The sequence below is a fragment of the Danio rerio genome, chromosome 8 (genome assembly GCF_049306965.1).
Source record: "Danio rerio strain Tuebingen ecotype United States chromosome 8, GRCz12tu, whole genome shotgun sequence".
NCBI lineage: Eukaryota > Metazoa > Chordata > Actinopteri > Cypriniformes > Danionidae > Danio > Danio rerio.
This window is the reverse complement of record NC_133183.1, coordinates 15635001-15659215: the sequence shown is the minus strand read 5'-3', so window position 1 is coordinate 15659215 and position 24215 is coordinate 15635001. Positions and strand designations below refer to the sequence as shown.

Below are 24215 nucleotides of genomic sequence, written 5' to 3'. Positions count from 1 at the left end.
TTCTTGCAGGACTCCCAGACTTCATAAAGATTATTTGTATTCATCTTCAGTGCCTCCTCCTTCATCTTACCCCAGACATGCTCAATAATGTTCATGTCTGCTAACTGGGAAGGCTGAAGTATGAGAAAGAGCACTATCCTGCTTAACAATTTGCCCTCTTCTGTGGTTTGTAAAGTAACGGGCAGCACACATGTCTTGATAACTCATGCTATTGATGTTGCAATCCACTGCAGATCTCTCACTGAATCTCTCATATCCCCCATACTGAATGTAACCCAAACAATGACTTTCCTTCACCAAACATGACTGATTTCCGTGAGAATCTTGAGTCCATGCAGGTTCCAGTAGGTCTTCTGCAGTATTTGTGATGATTGGGATGCAGTTCAACAGATGATTCATCTGAAAAATTTGCCACTTTTCCAAATGATCAACTAGAGGTCAAGTTATTATTTGTTGCGCTTACAACTGGGATTGATGACAAGACTTTTGTCAAGTGTATATGATAACACAACATGTGCATCAGTAATTTAGTTGCAGCATACAAGCACATCACACATAATGCACAAAGCAAATTATACAGTATAAATCTACATTAAATGAAAAAAAATTGATGAAACTGGAATGAATGAAAATTTGAACCGATTTGTTTTACTAAAAGGAGATCTGTACCGAATACCAGAAGAAAGAAGTAAAACTCAGGGTGAGAATCATCAGATGAAACAGTCTGAGCTTTACTCAAAAATTCTACTGTGGAAGCACGCATTGCGTTATCGATTGCAAAATGTGCAATTATAAGTCTGTGTCACAATCACCAGCGATCTAATCCTTGCAGATCGCTAATAAACACGCAGTTCGCTAATATATGGACTACAAATTCTGTCATGCACTTCGTACACACAGGTTCCTGTTTTAATTTGATTACACGTGCACACACTTGTTATGGATCATTATGGACTGATTACATAGACGTTAAATACAGTGCACACACACACATTTTTGCTGAGTCTTGTTATCTGTGACATTATGACCATTTTTCTTTGCCTTGCCTTTCTGTGTTTTAGCCTTGCGTTGTTTTGTTTGTTTATTTATGTTGTCTGCTGCCTGCCTTGTGATATTTCGCCTGTTTACTGACCTTGACTCTGGATTTGCCTGTGTATATCTGTTTGCCCGTGTTGACTGTTGCTTGCCTGACCATTATATTTTGAATAAACCCTGCATTTGGATCCGCACCTCCGTTGTCAGCATGCCGTCATATAACAGTCTAGTCTGGTTTATTGTTATACACACATTTGTGGTGTTATAAAAGTATAAGAGAGTGAAAGTTTATTATTTGCATGTGTTTTTGTGACTGTATGTGGATTTTTAAAGTATTTAGGCATCAGAAATTGTACCGTTTGTAACTTTTATTATGAATCATTTTAAACTATAATTCAGAAAGGATTATTCAGAAACTTTATTTTTTAAATATACAACTCACGCTATTAGCACACCATTAACAGACCATTAACTAAGTCTTTTATCTCAATAAACTACTAATTAGGGGTTTAAGGTTTTGGGTATTAGGGATGTAATATATGTTTATTCTTTATAAGTGCTAATAAACAGTTCATATCTCAATAATAGACTGGTAATAAGTCAGTTGTAAATGCTGTGAATTGTTACTTAAACTGAAGTGTTTCCCATTATTCAATAATGGGAATATCCTGAATAATGTTGGACTTTTCAGAAGAACTATGTGTATATTTTGCTTTATTGCGTTTATCTGTGCTTGTAGATTGTATATTATATTGTATGCAGATCCACTATCCTACAAAATAATACAAAAAATCGGTAACACTTTAGTTTAGGTCGCAATTGACCGCATTAACAAACCATTAACTAAGACTACTAGCTTACTGAACTACTAATAAGCTGTTTATTAATAGTTAGTAATGTGGTAGTCGGGTTTAGATTTTAGGTAGGGTTAGGGATGCGGAATAAGATCATATCCAGCAGGCACACAACATCATTGGACATTAATATTAGGTTAGATTTAGATCATGATGTCAGGTGACCAAAATTCAATGTCTAGCCAGAGTCTAAGTATAACGTTATTTTGACGTCAAAAAACAACGTAAAATTCCATTGATATATGGTTGACTTTAGGTTGTGTTGGAAAGTGACCAAAATTTAATGTCTGATAGATGTCATAGTGGTAACATCTGCACAACGTCAGGTGTAACATGATTAAACGTTGATTTGGTTGATTTTAGGTTGATTTTAGATTGAACATTGACGTTGGCCTGATGTTGGGTCCTGGCATCAATCCAGCATGTTGGGGTACAACCTCAATATGACGTCATGTTGACCTCCTGTGCCTGCAGGGTACATTATAACTACCAACAAACAGTTAATATATCAATAATGGACAAATTACCGGTTTGTAAACATTCAGGATATGTTTGTTGTTGTATTAGAGATGCAGGTAAGTTATATTGATTACATATTCTATATACATTATTTACATAAAGCTTTTAGCGTATTATGGTTGGTATTATAACAGCTTTTTACCCAGTGATAAGCACAGTTATTCTGCAAAATTTAAATTAAAGTAAGCGGCATTCTTCTGACAGGTCCATTTGCGATAGCACACTCCCAATGCATATTGGATAAGATGAAATGGCCAAGCATCCAGCCCCAAATATTTAACTCATCTCATTGAAACTCCAAGTGATTTTACAAGAGAGAAGTTAAAGGCCTACAAGTCTTGTGACTACAATTTTGTTCTGTGTGGTCATGTGCAAGAAATAATGTTCCATGATTACCAGATTCCAAAACTATCTATTGCTAAAAACAGAGGTTCTGCCTAGCCAAAAACAAGGAAAGACGACGGAGCTATACATGGCCTGGGTAATCATCAACAAGCAAAACAACTGCATTCTGACAGCGAATTGCATTTGTACGGCAAGGAGTGTGAACTTAGATTTTTACATTTCATTCTAAGCATTCAACGTTCGCAGTTTAATAAACCCTATTTAACTGTTTTTGCTGAAATCATTGCTGCAATCAAACACGAGTAATGTGTATGATTTAACAGCGTGAACTTACCTGATGTAAAATGAGAACTGCAGAGTCGAGCATTTTTTATTAAATCCTCACTCCATTTAGCTCTTTTGATGGCTGTTAGACAAAGACGTCTGCGGTTGGCATTAAAGCAGTGTGGTGTATAGTAAAATTTCTGTTTTCTATTTTTGGACTTTCTATTTTGGCATCCTACCGCACAACACGACATGTTTGCTTTTGCAACCGGTCTTTTTTACAACCTGTATGCGCGGTTGAACCTATGTGACGTCATGTGTGATGTAGTTTGGTAATGCCCTTATAGGTAATTAATAAGCCCAATAATAAATAGCATGAATTGTGACCTAAACTAAATTGATACTAAAAAATGAATCTAAAACGATAAATTCCTTCCAAATAGAGCTCTTCAAGTCATCTGGGGAAATTGTATTCGTATCACGATATATAATCACAGAAAAGCAAAATATTGCCATGCTAGATTTTTCAATATCATGCAGCCCTAACACAGAGTCAAAAATCTCTGCATTGAAGGTCTCCAGGGCTGAGGTAAGTCTGGGTTGACTTAAAAACCCTTATAGCATGAAACTCGAATTTTTCACAGTCTCGACCCAAAAGAGGAACAAGTAAGGCAAGAGGCAGATGCTCTTTTTATCTCTCGCTTGCTCTCATCCAGCAAGAGCTCCTGCTAGGTTTGTTTCCCAGCTGTGCATCAGAAGGGTTTCCATTACATTGGGTGAGAAACTATCCAATTCTCAATGTGTGCTCTGAGTTTTATTCCTCAAATTGTAGCATACCACCACACACAAGGTTAAACTCAAGTGTGGGTGTTCCCTTAGAGCAACTGTGTGTTATTGCACCACAGAAACAGCCACGCTCCTTAAAGTCACGCGCACATACACACATGCCCACACATGACAGAGCTGACTTAACCTGAACCCGGTTATGATAGCCAACTAAAACTAAAATCATTAATCCAAAATATTTGTTAATGCCTCAAATAAAACAAATGTGGAAAAAAGTATATAAATATAATATATACACTCACCGGCCACTTTATTAGGTACACTTTACTAGTACTGGGTTGAAACCCCTTTTGCCTTCAGAAATGCCTTAATCCTTAGTAGATTTAACAAGGTACTGAAAATATTCCTCAGAGGCTTTGGTCCATACTGACATGATAGCCTCACGCAGTTGCTCCAGATTTGTCAGCTGCACATCCATGATACGAATCTCTGTTCCACCACTTTCCAAAGGTGCTCTATTTAATTGAGATCTGGTGACTGTGGAGGCCTTTTGTGTACAGTGAACTCATTGTCATGTTCAAGAAACCAGTCTGAGATGATTTATGCTTTATGACATGGCGCATTATCCTGCTGGAAGTAGCCATCAGAAGATGAGTACGCTGTGGTCATAAAGGGATGGACAAGGTCAGCAACAATACTCAGGTAGGCTGTAGTGTTGACATGATGCTCAGTTGGTACTAATGTGCCCAAAGTGTGCCAGGAAAATATCCCCTACACCATGACATCACCACCACCAGCCTGAACCGTTGAAACAAGGCAAGATGGATTCATGCTTTCATGTTGTTGACACCAAATTCTGTACCTACCATCCAAATGTTGCAACAGAAATCAAGACTCATCAGACCAGGCAATGTTTTTCAAACCTTTTTTTAGTGAGCCTGTTTGAATTGTAGCCTCAGCTTTCTGTTCTTAGCTGGCCCCTGGTGTGGTTTTCTGTTGGTTTAGCCCAAGGTTCTATGTGTTGTGCATTCAGAGATGCTCTTCTGCATACCTTGATTGTAACAAGGGATTATTTCAGTTACTGTTGCTTTTCTATCAGCTTGAACCAGTCTGGCCATTCACTGTCACCAACAAAGCATTTGTGCCGACAGAACATTTTCTCTTTTTCAAACCATCCTTGGTAAACCCAAGAGATGGTTGTGTGTGAAAATCCCATTAGATCAGCAGTTTCTGAAATATTCAGACCAGTCTGGCACCAACAACCATGCCATGTTCAAAGTCACTTAAATCACCTTTCTTCCCTATTCTAATGCTCGGTTTGAACTTGACTATGGTCTTGACCATGTCTATGTGCCTAAATTAATGAGTTGCTGCAATTTTATCGGATGATTAGAAATTTGTGTTAACAAGCAGTTGGACAAATATGACCAGTGAGTGTATATTTGAAAAAAGAGGTCATAACAAGGAAAATTTAATTAACTTTGATCTTTTTAAATAAACCATTGAAGAATCCTGCAATTTTCATAACTTAAAATGTCCTAGTTACACGCAAAGCATTATATAATCAAGCCACAAAGAGGGTTCGTTTGGATACAAAGTGGCAAGTGATGCCACAAGTGCAAATATATTCACGTAAGACACTTGCACTTGTGGATGGTTTATTTTTAATGGTGTCCCATGTGGTGTCAGAGGATTATACTTTTTTTTTTCTTAGTACATTTCGGAGCAAAACAAAGTGTATAATGGAGAGATCGCCAAGAGAGAAAGCAGTCAGCCGTACTGGATCTGACAGCAGCTGCATTGCAAACCGTAAATAAAAAAGTAGTAGAATCACATGATGTTCAAAGACAATAACATCCAGCTATTGCTACAACTTAATCAAAAGAAAGCAAAGATGTTTTGATTGATGAAACACGAAGACAACATAAGAACTGCAACAACATGTTATTTATCTGTTCTTTTCTAGCTGCCTTGCATCTTTTTATAACATTGTTTAATGCAATGTTAATCGACAAAGCCTGTAGCACTTTTTTTTTGTATTTTGCTGTCTGGTTTTATCACAACTGGTTTAATTTGTAACAGAAAGCTGTTTTAAACACCTGGCTGACGTTGTGTGATTTAATTGTTGCATAAAAACAGAGAGACGTTTTGACATCTGTTGCCAGAATTGGATTGTTTTATGATTCATTTTATGAGGCAACTCATTGAAATGTTTTTGAAGGGCATTACATACAAAGGCAAAGAAAGTGTAATGAATGGTTTGATCACAGGCATTAGTTTTTAACAACATAGGCTCATTCTGAAAACGTAGCCCTATATCAGAGATCATGCATTATGTAGCCAGAAGTATGTATGGGTGCATTTTGTCTTTTAAACGAACACTACGAGGTGGTATGATGGCGTTCCTTTTCGAGCTTGCCAGCTGACCGCTTACCTCCATATGGCTTTCCTAATTTTACCAGTTAGTCCAGTAGTCCGTAAAGTATGTTAGCGGACTTGAGACGCAGAGAGGAGCTGACCATGATGACAGGGTTCGAGTCTGGCGAAGAATGGTTCCAGAAAGCGAGTAAGGCAAAAACACCAGCCAAAAAATAAACTAAACAAGTAAATACCAGTGTGGTAAAGAATGTGGTAAAATCTGAAAACGTGGTAAAAATCATACAAGGGTTTTTCTTTTTCTGGATTGCTTTTTAAAACTATCGGTTGGGTTTAGGGAAGTGGGAGGGTGGATCTACCTGTGTTTTTGAAAACAATATTGGTTGGGTTTCGGGTCAGTCAATCAGTCAGTCAGTCAGTCAGTGGACAGCAACCTCTGGTGAATTTACATGAGAACAGCAGGCACGAATGGCACTCGCAAGTGAAATTTGAGATGTCAAAAAGCATACACAGCAGCCTCTGGTGAATTTGCAAAAACAAAAACGGCAAAAAACGTAGCTCCCGGCACGCATTTGGTGCTCTCCAGAAATGTATATATGGGTACGTTTTCAGAATGAGTACTGCTCATTAAACAGTAGTCTGTATGAAAAAAGGCTACTACAGGCTCCAACACAGAGTTCACTTTACACTCTTAGACCAAATATCAAATTCCCATCACTTTTCATTATGGGAGCATCAACGGAAAAATTTACCTCAGAATTTGAAAACAAGTTCAAACAAACAACAGCACTAGTCTTCAAAGAGTCTTCAAAGAGGTTGTTTTTCTTGTAATTTACATTTCCTTGACATCTATGCACTAAGCCTGGCTTGCACTGTGACATTTTTAATAATCCTAAACTATTGTAGCATGCCAGACTGCATGAACATGATTGGCATCTCACACTGTAAGATCCCAGCTGTCATAATGTCATAGCGAACAACAATAAAGACGTGCCAAACACATAAAAAAAAGGGAGTTTGACGTCATCCATCTTTGTCTGTGACACCAAAACTATCCCAATATTTGCTCACAGCATGTACTAAAACCAGAAAAAAACTGTTTTGACATTTACCCACCCTGGTTTGAAGTTTTAACCGTGCATTTACACAAAGCTTCAGCGTCAGTGCTTGACCGAGGGCAGTTGGGGCTGACGCTTCCGTTGACACTTGAAAAGTTGAGAATTTCCCAACTTCTGCCACGAGCAAAACCGCTGAAATGGCGCTGAAGGGTCCACAATGTAGTTCGGCAATGCCTGACGTCACCCATTCAAAGTGAATGGGAAGTGTTGATGCTGACGCCCCGTATGAATGGGGCATTACACTAATTGCATTATTAGATTTGGTGATTATATTGGTTCGTGATTGGATACTTGTTGTCAAAGTTGTTTACAATTACAATTATTAATCAGCTGTTGGTAAACATGTCGAACCAACAATAAAAGACCAAAGATTTTAGTTCAGAATTACTGGCATCTATAAGGATTTCCCAAACTAGTCTCAGATGATCAAATCTTGGCTGAAAGTATGAGCCAGCCTTTAGTTTATAGGTAAAGCTTGGTTAATAAATTTGACTTAAGTGACTGTCAGTTGATGGAATAGAATGGCGTTGAAAAATAGCCAAACATTAAGCAAAGCATGTGAAACAACATGATAAAAAAATGATATGGTACAGAAAAATTACACTTAGAATAATGGAAACAAAAAAACTTTGATATTCCATAACTTTGACTATAAATAAATAAAAGTCCCTGACTTCCAAATGTCTGGAATAGAAATTCCATGACTTGTGAAAATCCTGCCAACATTAGCCCTCGTCAGCTGATAAGGCCGAAAACTGCTTTTATTAGCCAACACCAGAGACTGGCTGATAAATGGGTGCAGACATAATTTAAATAGTAGTAAATAGTATTCAAATTACTACAAAAGTATCAGCAAAATTCATTCTTTTTCCTTCGGCTTAGTCTCTATTTCAGAACTGCCAACTATTCCAGCCTATGTTTTACGCAGCGAATGCCCTTTCAGCTGCAACCCAGTATTAGGAAATACCCATACACACCCACTCTCTCTCTCTCTCTCTCTCTCTCTCTCTCTCTCTCTCTCTCTCTCTCTCTCTCTCTCTCTCACACACACACACACACACACACACACACACACACACACACACACACACACACACACACACACACACACACACACACACACACACACTCACACACTCACACACTCACACTCACACACTCACACACTCACACACTCACACACACACACTCACACACACTCACACACACACTCATTTACTATGGCCAATTTAGTTTATTCAAGTTACCTATCCTACTTATCTTTGGTGAACACCGGAGCACCTGGAGGAAACCCACGCAGACATGGGGAGAACATGCAAACTCCACACAGAAATGCCAACTGGCCCAGCCGGGACTCCAACCAGTGACCTTCTTGCTGTGAGGTTACAGCGCTAACGACTGAGCCACTGTGCCGCCCCTAATTTAAACTACAGTGTATGACTAGTATAAACTATATGACTATATAAACTATTCAAATTACTAAAACAACTACAATAAAATCTGAAAAATGCTAAAGTAACACTGTCCTGAATGTCCTTAAGTAGTGCACACACACACACACGCACACACACACACACCCACACACACACACACACACGTGAACGAGTCTCACACATGTTCTCAATGTCATTAATAAGCCAGGCAGAGACACTCATGGGACTTTACAGTGAGCCATATGTTCAAAAGGTGAATTTAGAAGTGCAAGTAGAGCCAAAAATACTTGGCGCTGGTGAAGATCATGGAAAACGGAGTTGGTTCAGTACCTGAGGGTTTTGGTGGTCATGTCGGCAGCCGTGATGCCGTGGTAGATGAGTGTCTCATTCCACACTGGATTCAGCGTGTTCTTTAAAGTCTTAGTGCGCAGTTTATTTGCCTGAAAGACAGATAGAGAGAGAGAACGTAAGAGAGAGTATTGAGACTGATAACGAATTTAATTTAAAGACACACCAGGTCAAGACCAGTGTGCAGAAAAGCTGTTCAAGCAAAATTTCTGCTGTATTCACAACAGATGTGCAGGATTTTTCTCATTTTCTCCTGCCATCAGTTTAATGTTGATGAAGGCAGATTATGGTAAATGAGGGAGTGCGTGCATGCAGTCATTAATTACACCTAAACCACTTCTCCTGTATAGCTATTCATCACTATCTGATAATGTACCTTTCTAGAAAATGATTTTCTTGTAAGCATGCTGAAATATTTTCGATAGCACAATGAGATAAAACAGACATCATTTTTGTTACTGTGAAACCACCAATTTAAGGAAAATGTATTGCAGGGCAGCTGGTAACTTTGCTATTATTATTAATATAGATATTTAAATCTTTTTTTATTATCCAATGTTGTGATTTAAAGCTCAGTAGTGTCACTTGATATGTTTGTGTAGTTAAAAGTGTGTCAAAAGCAAAAACTAATAATAATAATTTACAAGTACTTATTCATCAAGGTAGTTAAGTTTAAGGAAACTTAATTTAATTGAGAAGGCATTTCTACTATTTTAATTCAAATACCTAGTATATATTTCGGTCACACTTTAGTTTGATGGTCCGTTTGTTAAATTAAGTTACACTGCATCTACAGTACATGCCAACTAATTGTCATTAGATTATAAGTAGAATGTTAGGTTGAAGTTGGGTTAGGGTGAGTGCAAGTTGACATGTCTTTTAAATTTCTATTGAAGGAGCAGCATCAGCAGATATTAAGCAGATAGTCTACTTATATTCAAATGGACAATCAAAACAAAGTGTTATCTATATTTCAAATAAGTGAAGTTTAGTTTTAAACTAATTTCGAGAGGAGCATGTGCTCATGATTTACCCAGCTGGTCCACATTAACTAATTATGATCCTCCAATCGAAGGATCCCAAATCACTATATATATCCTCATTTCCTTTCTACAACTATCTTCGTTTGGAAGAAAGCTTCCTGCTTCTAAAAAGCTTTAGCTCTAAAAGCTTTTACAGCATTGCACTTTTTAGCCCATCAATATGGAAATAACCAACAATATCTACAACTGCAACCAGAGCCCTGCTCTCCCTGAGACTTCAGCCACTGCAATGAAGCCAAACTCTCACCGCTCTTCGCGGTCCACCTGTGGTAACGTAGTATGCTTTAAGGGGAAACTTCTCTCTTTAAGGAGAAAGTACTCTCCAAAAGACTAAATATTTCTTATGTCTTTAGAAAAGCAAGACTCTCATAAATATAAAATAATTTAAACCATTTTAAAGACACAAACACTATGGACTTAACGTCCTCCTATAATCTGTAAACAAGCAGAGATTATAACAAACCAAATAAACCCACCTTTCAAGCTTGCTGTCTGTTCACAGGTCCATAACATTTTAACAGCCTGGCTGATTTGACTGCAAGGATCAAAGCAATCCAATCCATAAAACTTTAGTCCACAACATGTTTACATGTTTAGAAACATACATGGATACACTGCTGTCATCCAAACTTGTTGCTGGAGTGCTTTCAGTAAAGTAGTATCTTTCAGACAAAAACACTTGTATTATGGTCTAACAAAATGGCTGCCGACCTTTTGATTGACACTTCATTGAGCCAATAGCTGAAAAGAGAAGTGTCACCATCCAAGCTGTCAGAACATGAGATGGTCCCGCCCTCTCTTACGATAGTTATGAACAGACTTGGTTGCCAAGACTTTGTGAATGAATTGGGCCAATTTTGCTTCTGATTTCATTCATGTTAAGATTCCAAATGTAATGTTATTTAATCAATCAGATTAAAGTAAAGCCCATAGTAAACATTTAATTGACACAGTTTAATAAGTATCAAGTGCAAATTAAATGACAACATCATTTTAGAAGATAAATAAATAAATAAATTAAACAAATAACTAACATAAATAAATAAACATGCATATAAATAAACAAACCCTGCCACTTCCAATAGCTATTTAACTTCTAAAATAAAATTACCCACCTAATGACAATAAGCATCCATCGATCATAGAAGTCCGATCGTAATATGTCACAGGAATTTAAACTTATCACTTCACCTACTCCACTTTAAAGAGGTATTTTTAAGATCACCAGCCAAGCCATGCTCAATATCCCTGGCCCTCCACTATCCTGGGGGGGAATGAACGTCTACCAAAACATTTAAAACACTATCTGTCTGTCGATTCCTCACCTCGCTAGAGAACTGCGTTCTCACCACTAATTTTTCTGATTTTCTCATTTCAGGTCTAACCTATGGATTCCACCCGGGCACCTCAGCTCTCCCTTCCTATCCTAATATTCAGTCAGCTTTTGCTGATTGAACCAGAAATTGTGGATCATCTTATTTAAAAAGAGATCGACAACCACTTTATGTTTGACCATTCTCTGCCCCACCACTCAAGGTTTCACGCATTTATCCCATAAGCAGTGCAACTTGCAAATTCTCCATCACTGGCTTCTTTATAACAATCGCAGAATTCCCCACCTTATCCAACTTTAGATGATATTCTAATCACCCCCCCACATTGCCTCCAGCCAAACACCTAGAGATCACCAAAAGGTTTTCGCCAATCTAGGTATTCTGCTCGCAGAAGGCTGGACCCAATACATTTATCGAATTTCTAGGCATCAACTTCGATTTGCTCAAATTCCAAGATTCTCTTCCTAAAGAGAAAATTGGCTGAATAATTTCTCTTTATCTTGTATTATAAGAAAGAGACTTGAATTAAACACATACTGTTATCTATCCTCGGCCACCTAAAATTCACAGTGCAAATTTACCTCAAACTTGCCTACTCCAGCTCCCTACCACAAGTCACGATTTAAAAGGCACAATTTCTCTTTCAAAACCCACCCACAATGAACTCCGCTTATGGATTGCTTCCTTAAGCTATGGAACGGCTGTTCCTTCTTCTGCAGAGATTGTTCGCACCCCCATTAGATATTTGTCTATTTACTGGTGCTACCCCATCAGTTGGGTTCCAAGGGTACTCAGAGGCCACTGGTTGCCACCACATGGCCCCCTCAATCTATTTCCACTCTAGAAACCATTGTTCATCAGCTTTCTTCAAACTGTACCCAATAGTTGCTGCCGCCATACTATGGGGAGACGAATGGTCCACCTCTAGGATTCTCATTCATTGTGTTGAGGAAGAAACAATATAATGCATAGACAAAGGCGTTCCTACTCTCTAAGCTTTAATGCTACTTTTAAGATGTCTTATTTGACATTAGTCAATTTATCATGTCTGCATAATATGTGCCAGGTTGCTAAACCAAATCACTTACTCTCTCTCATTTTCTTTCCAGAAACTTTGGTCACTGGCTACAGAAGTGGACCTAACTCAACGCCTGTCCATCCCTTTCCACAAATGACGTTACCTTAAGCCACCCCCATTATAACCTCCACCAAACTCCATATCACTTACCATTAAAGTAGTAGCCTTCAGACCCTTCAGTCACACATCACAGCATGAAACATTCAAACTCAACCCTCACTCCAACCCACCATAGCAGATCTAAATTTGTGTGATGAGGAAAGAAAGGGTTTCCTCGTCCTGCAAAGTAAGATAAATCTATTGACAAGAACATTTCATTTACATCTTCAACATTCCTGCCCTCACCCACCCAGTCCAAACTCTCTAGTATACCTACACTCGAGGATTAAGAAACAAACCCCCTAGCCCCCCTTTTTACTGATGACGCTAATCGTCCAGTATCACATCTCTGGTTCCAGAAACACCTCAAAGTTGTCCACCTCTCAGGATTTCCTCCCGAACCAATCTCCAGCCATTCATTCAGAATTGGCATTATTAAAAGGCTTTCCCAGATCCAGACCCTTGGTCATTGGTTCTCTGAAGCCTTTCAAATCCTACATTCGCCTCAGTCTTTTCATCTCAAAGAACCCAAGTTGTTTCTTTCAAACCTCTCAGCCCAATCTTTGCCACCCCTTTATTCTCAAGCCAAAGCCATCTATCTGTCCATCCCTAGCAAACCCCCTCACGGCTCAGACTCCCGCTGGAGTAAAATTGAGCCTCAGCTCTCGCAGAGCTTAACATGACCCTCTTTCTGTTCCCCCTGCCAGCATTGAGTTTCTCTGCTGTTTCCTCCTAGTTCTTTACTCCCTGCCTTTGACTCTCATGTAATCTCCTTGCTACATCAGCATTACCCTAAGCCCAAATTTCGCAGGGGACAACATGAGCTTTGGCTCTGACAAGAGCCTACCCTATCACCCTCTCCTTTCTGTGCCCCCTGCCAGCATTGAGTTCCTCTGCTGTTTCCTCCTAGTTCTTTACTCCCTGCCTTTGACTCATGTAATCTCCTTGCTACATCAGCATCACCCTAAGCTCAGATTTCGCAGGGGTCAACATGAGCTTTGGCTCTGACAAGAGCCTACCCTATTACCCTCTCCTTTCTGTTCCCCCTGCCAGCGTTGAGTAATTCCGCTGTTCCCTCCTAGCTCTTTACCCCTTGCCTTTGGCTCTCTAGTAACCTCCTTGCTCCATCTGCATCACCCAAGCTCAGACTCTCGCAAGGGTCAACACGAGTTTCGGCTCTCGCAAGAGCCTCACCTTTCACCCTCTCCTTTCTGTTCCTCCTGCCAGTGTTGAATGCTTCCACTGTTCCCTCCTAGCTCTTTACCCCTCGCCTTTGGCTCTCTTGTTACCACCTTGCTCAATCTGCTTCAAGCTCAGACTCCTGTAGGGGTCAACACAAGTTTCGGCTCTCCCAAGAGCCTCCCCTTTCACCCTCTCTTTTCTGTTATCCCTGCCAGCGTTGAGTACTTCCGCTGTTTCCTCCTAGCTCTTCACTCCTTGCCTTTGGCCCTCCCATAACCTCCTTGCTCTATCTGCATCACCCTAAGCTCAGACTCCTGCAGGGGTCAACGCAAGCTGTGGCTCTCGTAAGAACCTCACCTATCAACCTCTCCTTTCTGTATCCCCTGCCAGCGATAAGCGCTTCTGCTGTTTCCTCTTAACTCTTAGCTCTTAACTCCTTGCCTTGACTCTCAACTAACCTCTTTGCTCCATCTTAGCATCACCCTAAGCTCAGACCCCCACAGGGGTCAACACGAGCTTCGGCTCTCGCAAGAGCCCCCCCTATCACCCTCACCTTCCTGTTTCCACTGCCAGAAAGGAGTGCTTATGCTGCATCATTTTATTTATTCTGTATTGTCATTCATCAGTATCTACATTTTGTTTAATCTGTATAGTAGTTCATTAGCATTACATGCTATCATATTCTGTATTTTGCATAGTAATCTCATTACCTCCAACAGCTCTCCCCTTTTTCTTTCCCCCCCTGTCAGCGTTGTATGCTCCCTCTGCTTTAGTATCTTATTGCATAATTTGTATATTCTGTATAATAATTGTTGGATATTTGTGTTTCTTACAGCTGCTCTCCCCCCTTTTTCCTGCCCTGCAGCATCAAGCACCTTTGCAGCTCCAATTAATTTATTCTGCATAATGGTTTACTGTTATATCTTGTATTGTATCATTTGCATAAAAATTGTATAGTATATCTGTTACTTCAGCCACCTTGCCCATTTCTTTTCCCATTCCAGTGTGGAGTGCTTCCGCTGCACCAGTTTATTTGTTTTCCATATAGTTATTGATAAAATGTCTACATTGTGTTCATTCTGCATAGTAGTCCTTTTGTATTTCATGTATTTTATTGTGTATTTCTGGATAATAATCACGTTACTCCCAGCAGCTCTCCCCTTTCCACTTGCCAGAATTGAGTGCCTTACTGTTTTCTACCAGCCCTTTGCTCATTGTGTTTGACTCTCATCCAACCTCCTTCCTCCACATTAACATCACCCCAAGCTCTGACTCCCGCCGAAGTCAATAGGAGTTTTGGCTCTCGCAAGAGCCTCATCTATCGCCTTCACCTTCCAGTTTCCCCTGCCAGTGTCGAGTGCTTCCGCTGCATCAGTTTATTTATTCTTTATAGTTATTCACCAGTATCGGCATTAACATGTTTATTCTGCATAGTAGTTCATTAGCATTTCATGTTCTGTATTTTGCATAGTAACCTTGTTACTTCAACAGCACCCCCCTTTTTCTCTCCCCTTACCAGCGTTGTGGGCTCCCGCTGCATTAGTATCTTTCTTATTGATTATTTTGCACATTATGCATAGTAATTGTATAGCATATTTTTGTTAATTACAGCTCTTTTCTTCTGCCAGCGCTAAGTGCTTCTGCTGCTTACTGCATTTTATTATGCATAGTATTTCCCTAATGTTTCATGTTAATATATTAAATCTGTGTTCCCTGCCAGTTTCTAGCAACATGCCAGCATTGAGTGCTTCTGCTGCATAGCAGTTGTATATTCCATACAGTAATTTATATAGCCTTGTTTCCTCCAGCTCCTCTCCTTTATTTACCCCCAACAGCTTTTTATGCTTCCGCTACCAAATCTCTTCCCTCCTCTTAAACAGCCAGCTCCACACCCTTCTTTATTACATCTCCTCACAAACCTTCTCTTAAGCACTGACTCCCGTAGAGGGCCCATTTAAGCCCCAATTTACACACAAGTCTCCACCCACCCTCTAAGCCACTCAGACTCCCTTAGACTTCCTAACTTTATTTCTTAGCCACCAAACCCACCCTGCCCTTCACACACTCTCTAGCTTTCCCCCACTTTTTATCAGTTCTTCACATATATATCCAGCAGCCGGATATAGCACTTTTTCTTTGCACTTTGGGGAGTTCCTGTGTAAACACGCGGCTGCTGTCCCGAGCGCTTATCATTGGCTTTTTGGGGAGTTTGAGATAGACCTGAGCTCAATCTCCACTCGCCCTGCAAAAGGGGGGGAGCCCTGGGCTCGAGGATCCCTTGAGCTCAGGGCTCTCTCCCGGGACAGCATGCCAAACAAGCTATGTATAAATCATGAGCTAAGTGTGAACTCTTGAAGTGAAGTTTAGTTTTAAACTAATTTCGAGAGGAGCATGTGCTCATGATTTACCCAGCTGGTCCACATTAACTAATTATGATCCTCCAATCGAAGGATCCCAAATCACTATATATATCCTCATTTCCTTTCTACAACTATCTTCGTTTGGAAGAAACCCCCCTCCTCCCCTTCTTCCTCCTTTATCCAGAATGGGCGGCACGGTGGCCCAGTGACTAGCACTGTTGCCTCACAGCAAGAATACCAATGGTGTTGGGTCCTCGCTGAGCCATCTGGTATTTCTGTGTGGAGTTTGCATGTTCTCCCCGTGTCCGCGTGGGTTTCCCCCGGGTTCCCCGGTTTCCTCCCACCATCCAAATGTGCTCTATATTATAGATAAAACAAGCCTAAACCTTTTTTATAATGTCTTACTCTCAGGAAGTTCGCCTTGGCCTCAGCAGCGGGGGAGTTTGAGATAGACCTGAGCTCAATCTCCACTCGCCCTGCAAAAGGGGGGGAGCCCTGGGCTCGAGGATCCCTTGAGCTCAGGGCTCTCTCCCGGGACAGCATGCCAAACAAGCTATGTATAAATCATGAGCTAAGTGTGAACTCTTGAAATGCAGTTATGTTGAACCATTTTATACAGAATCAGAATGCAACATTTATCCAGGTTCCCAAATAAGAAAAAGTTGGGACAGCATGGAAAATGAAAATAAAAATAGAAAGTAGTCATTTTCAAATTTACTTTGACTTGTATTTCATTCCAGACAAAATCAACACAAAATATTTCATGTTTTGTCAAGTCATCTTCATTTCTTTTGTAAATATACATCCTTTCCTGTCATTCAGACCTCAACACATTCCAAAAAAATATTGGGACAGGAGCAGTTTAGGGCTAGTAATCAGGTAAATTGGTTAAGTGATTTAAAATAGATGTTGTCAACAGGTGATTGTAATTATGATTTGGTACAAAAGCAGCATCCAAGAAGGGTCTAGTCTTTTAGGGGCAAAGATGGGCAGAGTATTACCAGTTTGCTATTAAATCGTCACCTTGAAATTATAAGGTTCTATCTGCGTTCTGAATGATTTTGAGATATTGAGCTTCAAAGTTTTTGCACTCCATATAGCAAACAATATGTGTGTAATATTTGCTTTTTAAATAGAAAGTCTAAAAATGTAAAAAACTTAAAAAATAAAATAAAATCTCAAAATGTAAACAAGTTTTTATTTAATAAGAATGTCAATAACTCAATTTGACAAAAATTTCAGATAGAATCTAACAATTCTAAGGTGATAAAATATGTGAGAAAATGATTGAAATGTTTAAAACCTATGTTTCTCAAAGAATGATAGGAAGGCATTGGATATTTCACCTTCATAACATAATTAAAAGATTCAAGGAATCTGGAGGAATTTTAGCGCGTAAAGGACAAGGGCACAAAACAAGGCAGAACAACCATGATCTCCAATCCTTCAAGCCTCAATCACACTACCAGCTACTCGCAGCAGCAAAGCAGCAATCGATTATTGATTTCAATGGAGAGTGAGCAACTTCTCGGAGCAATCTCCGTCTATGGCTGGTTGTATTCTTTGTGCTGTTGACCTACACAGACCTGCGTTTGCAGCAGATCGCCACCCAGGGGTGCGTTTCCCAAACAACAATGTAACTCACGGCTGAACTATCATAGTTGATGCATCGTTTGGGAAAAGAGCGATGTAGTGATGAGTGTTTCCCAAAACCTGTAGTTTCTCTGTCGCAGATCTATCGTTTGAACCAAGTTAGTTAAAGTAAAACATCCATAATGATGCTCTAACCGGGGTAGTAACAACTTTTTTAGAGCAGAACCCCATAATTTCTTTGTGCAAATTATATTGCTTTATCCGCATAAAAATAAAAAATAAAAAAATTCAATATTAGGTTTGGTGAAAACATGCACTCGTTTTCCATATTAATTGAAATATATGTAAATGGCACATATAGGGCCTATTTCCTTTACAAATATTATTGAGAACATTACATATTCTATTCTAAAACATAAAATCACTTGCAAAAGCTAACAAGTATTCTAATGTCATATATAAATAAATAAATAAATAAATAATGAGGCTACTTATTGAGAAATAAAATTAAATTTTTATTATTTATTAGGAAATTAAAAAAATCAGATTTTAATAATAATATTAACAATATTAATGATGATGCTGATTAATAATAATAATAATAACAACATAATCATAAGTAGGATATTGTTTATTTATTTATTTTTTGAAAAGTCTATTTTTACAATTTGACAGATGCAAACCACTGCAGAAATGTTCTAACCAACAGGCCCATGTCATATACAGTGCAGATACTTAATAAATAACCCACTATAAATTAAAGTATGCTATGTTTTTTGTTTTCATAAGCTTTGGAGACATAACATAAATTCTGCTTTAAAATAATAGGTCACCTATAGCTTTCGTCATGAGCCACGGCTGTGTTCAAAATGACAACATTGTTTTTAAAGTGCACTGCAAAGGGAGCACAATTGTAAACATGAAGATTGCTAAAACTGAACTTTAAAAATGCTTTGAAAGCAAATTACACCTGAGAGAGATTACTTTTATGCTGTCTTTAAAAACTCATTCCATGTTTAAATGTTAGAATGTTCTAAATTAATAGGGCATAGGGGGATAACTGGCAATAGAACACAGCCAGGAACTATGTTTCTAACTACAGCTCCAGAGGTGTAGTTGCAAGCATAGAAGTTTGCGACACAGTTTGTGAATGTTCGTTGGAACAACGGATTTGGGAAACGCCAAATCAACAAACTATGTTTGTAACGACGCAACTTGCGACCTTAGTTGGCTAATGATGGTTTTCGAAAATGTATGCCAGAGCGACAGGTAGCTTCAAAGTTGCTGCTAATGTGAATAAGGTAAATGCTTTACTGTTCCAACATTCTTTGAAATGTGTTACAAAGATCAAAAACCAAAAACAACCCACCCCCCACCCCAAATAAACAATAAAATCATGAGCAACACATTAAATAATGTTTGTTTAATTGTCCGCAATGAAATACAAGTCAAAGAAAATTTAGAAATCACTACTAATAACAAAATAATTTAGGACTTGTAATAGAATATGAAAAAATATGCAAACAATATACTCACATGCTTTAAAAAATATATTGATATTCAGCTATATAAAAAAAAAAAAACAAGAACGTGTCTTTCTTGCAATGTTTTACTTGCGTTTAGTCATTTTTACTGGACTACGAGACAAAAAAAAAAAACTGATTAATTTGAAGTCCAGGTGAATTTGAAGTGCTTTCTGAAACATTATGCAATCAGAATGGAACCCTCATTTGTCAGCATTCAGCCAGCAGATCGTTTCCAGGACTTTCACTCAATGTCAACACAGAACGGCACCATGAGCCTATTACTGGGACATTCCCCCTGGAGCAGCAGGAGTTAAGTGCCTCGCTCAAGGGCATAATTGTGATGGTCAAGCAACTCAGTGGATAACAACCTGAGCCTTAACCACTACACCAGACACTGAGCTCCAAACTTACCACCAATCCGCAATGCTCAAAATAAACAGCATCACACATTTCACCACCTAAGAGTATTGGGGGAAAATAATTAACACCCCAAGCTCCATCTGTGCTGAAATTATAACTGCTATATCAGGTTTCTCAGTATAAAGACTCTGTTTTTAGGTTTGTGCCGTGGGTTCTGGTGCATTGGTTATGGCTTTTCAGCTAGAAACGACTTGTTCAATTCCAGCAAAGTGCAACCGGTGATTCAACATTGTGCTCTTGAACAAAGCATTCAATCACAAGCTGGCCTTGTACTGTAGAAACATCACACAGATATTTGTGATTACAAATTGCCACAGACGTCTGCATTAAACATCAGCGAACAGACTGTCTATAAAGGGTAAATTACTGTCAGAGGGCAATCTCAGAAAAGTGCTGACGGGAATGTGAAGTTATGCGGGTGATTATCGACAGCGTGCAAATTAAAGAACGCAGATACCACAATTCATTTCCATAATGAGCAATGCAATCTACTATGAACAGCGCAAATTAGTGCGGAGTCGAAAACAAGCAAGGTGAATGATAGTCAGCAGTGTGTAATCTACTAATAACGAAGCCGCAAAATGGCTTAAGTTTTTTTTTTGCTGCAACTATTAGCAATCTGACTACTGCAAACCTCAGAACCAATCTCAATTTGACCTCTTAGCCCTTCCTGTGTCCCACTTGTCTATAGCTTGAAGGCGTAGGGCTAAGGCGAAGGACTAGATAGGTTTTATTTTCCAGGACCACATGGGAAATGAAAAGGTACAAGAATCAGCTACACGGCTACACACTCGAGTAAGGCATACCTGTCAACCATTCCGTTTTTTTCTGGGATTCTCCTATTTTTAACAATTCTATCCCACTATCATCCAGTAAAGATAATTTTCCATATTTCTCCCATATTTTTAATCTTTCTATGAAGGGTGGTTATAAACATTAAAGAGCTGATACTCCCTATAGGCAAACCACACCGCCGAACCACCAGGGGACACCCCTTGCTCCTAAATGTGAATCTGTTCTGTGCTTTCATTTTATTTAGCCATGAAAAAAATTTGAAATAAATTTAAAAATTAATGGATTTCCCTTTCCTTTCCATTACAGGTGCCGTTACCCCTCCTATGCAATCCTCAAAACAGTTAGTTCATGTAGCAGTGCGTGACTGTCAGACGGATTAATAGACGCTGTTTCCCAAATGGATTCTGTACAGGCGATTTGAATCAGACCAATAGTGGAATCTCTGGGTTTTGGGTGCATTTGAACAGACATATACACATAATAATAATAATAAAGATAATAATAATAACAACAACAACAACATCTAAACATGTCAATCTTGGTGGGTTTTCTTTAAAACTCGACACATTTTGTCAGTGTCCTCAGATTAGGAGGATTAATGAGATTTGATAACTTGATTCAATTTCTTTATAATAGCTATTCACTTCAATAGGCTAAACTGTTTGCTAATTTATTTGCAGCTTTTACCCTTATGTTATCCCTTATTTTCACATCCAAATGTTGACAGGTTTGGAGTAAGGAGATGACCAAATGTAAAGGTGGTGTTCGTGTTTTACAGTCATGCATAAAAGAATAAATACATTTTAAAAAATGTCGTCAAATCTTGCTATATATAATCTTGATCCAAATTATACATTGACGATCGGGGTCAACTTTTTTGGTAATGTTAGTTAGTCTTATACATGCTTCAGTAAATCAAATGTATGTATTTATTTAAATGACATTGAATTTATTCATAAAAACATAATTAAGCGTATTTAGATTTTCAGTATTGTTAGGGATATTTAGTGTGTTCTGCCCTACAGTATCCCCTGATTAGCTATTTTAGAAGATATTGAAGGTCAAATTATACAAACTCCGCATCTAATATGACTTTACTTTTAGGCTGTATGTAGAAAAAAACTCCTATTTTACAAGAAAACAGTGTTTTGATAGTCTACGTCTGCAGTTTTAGACTGTTAAATGAATATTTTCCAGCACAGACTGATTGGCACGATTATGCATTCACAATGGTACAAACCATGCCACAGCCATATCACCACGTAGCCCAAAACGGGTCACTCGCTGGAGCTAAGCAGGGCTGAGCCTGGTCAGTACCTGGTTGGGAGACCACATGAGAAAAACTAGGTTGCTGTTGGAAGTGGCACTCAACTTGTGGTCTGTGTAAGTCCCAATAAAAGTGAAATGTCAGTGGACGCCGTCTTACGGATCTGACTCTCTGTGGTGATTAAAAATCCCATGGCACTTCAAGTAAAGAGTAGGGGTGTAACCCCGTTGTCCTGGCTAAATTCCCTCTCGTCTCTTAACCATCATGGCCTCCCAATCATCACCAGCCACTAAATTGGCTCTATCACTGTCTCTCCACTCCACCAATAGCTGGTGTGTGGTGAGTGCACTGGCGCCATTGTCCTGTGGCTGCCGTCGCATCATCCAAGTGAATGCTGCACACTGGTGGTGGTGTGGAGAGACCCCGCTCATGATTGTGAAGCGCTTTGGGTGTATGACCACGTTAAATGCGCTACATAAATACACATTACATTACATTACGAGCATTATAGGGGTGATCAAACATGGATTCATATTATGTATTATTTTACTTGTTAATTTTATTATTTAAAATACATATCAGAGCAAACTATGTCAGTATAAAAGGGCTGAGCCTTATACATCTTGTTTTGACGTCCTTCAGGGGGAATCAAGCATTAAGGGGGTCGATATCCCCCAAAAACTCGGTGTAATTCGCACCTTGTCTACAATACATAATAATAACTTATGTATAGTAGTCCCACAACATACTTTAAGTCTCTTGATGACACTCAAAAACCCTTTGAGAATAGTCTAGTGGCTGGGAATTAGATCTTTTTCAGCATCTGGTATAACGGTAATGTTGTTTTCTTGTGTATAATGTTTCACTGCATGAATTTTGTAAATCCTGACAATAGTTTTTTAATGCCAAATGAATGTTTGCGCTGGTGCAAGCTGTTAATAAATCTGGCTCCAAATATGTTCTGACTGGCTGTGATTTTGCACCACATTTTAATGTTTAATAAGAACAGACCATTTATTTTTTCAGAGGAAACATATTACATTGCAATTGTTTAGAACACAACAGTAAAATAACTCATTATATCATCATTAATACTCATTAAAAAAAACAGCTAAATAATAAAAAATGTATTACGTTTTATTATCATTATTATTATTATTAAGTAAACATATTCATACCCACATTTTAAAAATAAATAAATAAATGCAAATCATCAAATCATTTATGACTGCTATGCTTTGTTAATGCACCCATCACTGGAATTAAAAATTAAAACTATGGGCTCTATTTTAACGGTCTTGGCACAAAGTTCAAAGTGCAGGGCGTAAAAGCATTAAGGGCATGTCAGAATCCATTTTTGCTATTTTTAGGATGGAAAAATCCGCTTTGCGCCGTGGCGCATGATCTAACAGGGTAGTGCTTATTCTCATTCATTCATTCATTCATTTTCTTGTCGGCTTAGTCCCTTTATTAATCTGGGATCGCAACAGCGGAATGAACCGCCAACTTATCCAGCAAGTTTTTACACAGCGAATGCCCTTCCAGCTGCCACCCATCTCTGGGAAACATCCATACACACATTCACACACACACTCATACACTACCCAATTTACCAGTACACATGTCTTTGGACTGTGGGGGAAACCGGAGCACCCGGAGGAAAGGCAGGGAGAACATGCAAACTCCACACAGAAACGCCAACTGAACCGAGGAGCTGTGAGGCGACTAGCACTACCTACTGCGCCACTGCGCCACTGCCTCACCTGTGCTTATTCTCTTAATATGTTATAGCTGTGCTTTGAGAATAAACCAATCAGAGTCTCATCTCTCATTCCCTTCATGACTACATGACTTTGCAAGTGGAAAAAGTGAGCGCTTCCCTAGTGAGATAACAGTTAAACAGAGCATCTGCAGCGCAAGAATAAGAGAGATGAGCCTCCTTATTGTTTACGTTCACTTTTACTCTCGCGGATAAAGAAATGCGTTGCATGCACAGACATCTATTAGCCTATACATAATTAATTTAATTAGTTAAGTGCAAAGATTTGTTACAAAACTATTTCTAAATTCAGTTCTAATTTCCACCAAATTAATAAATGAACGATAATAACGAAGTGTGGTCAAAAAACTGAGTTATATCTAAATACACATTCTGGGCTCCATATGGTCTAATACCTGACAGGTGCGCAAATCTAAGCTTGTTTTTACTAAAACAAATATAAATATGCATATAATAAATAATACTGCTAATAATAACATTATACAAAAGGAATTTGTCATAAATAAACTGAAAATGAAGATGATTTCCCCCGAGATGAAGGCAGTGGTTTTTATATTTATGTAGAAAATAATGATTTTTGTAATATTTTATCCCTGTAATTCTTTTTCATATTCAAGATATTTGTGTATTGCTGTACATCCTGTGTGTATTAAGCAATAT

The 24215-nt window shown here is 38.7% G+C and overlaps 1 protein-coding gene across 14 annotated transcripts in view; it reads right to left on the bottom strand.

Moving 5' to 3' along the window:
* doc2g (double C2-like domains, gamma) overlaps positions 1-24215 on the bottom strand; it is a 169660-nt gene that overhangs the window by 61083 nt on the left and 84362 nt on the right. For all 14 annotated transcript variants that reach the window (XM_073908951.1, XM_073908942.1, XM_073908944.1 and 11 more), the window contains one exon: positions 9061-9170. In XM_073908951.1, coding sequence (XP_073765052.1) covers positions 9061-9170 — 110 coding nt within the window. The remainder of the gene's footprint in view (positions 1-9060; positions 9171-24215) is intronic.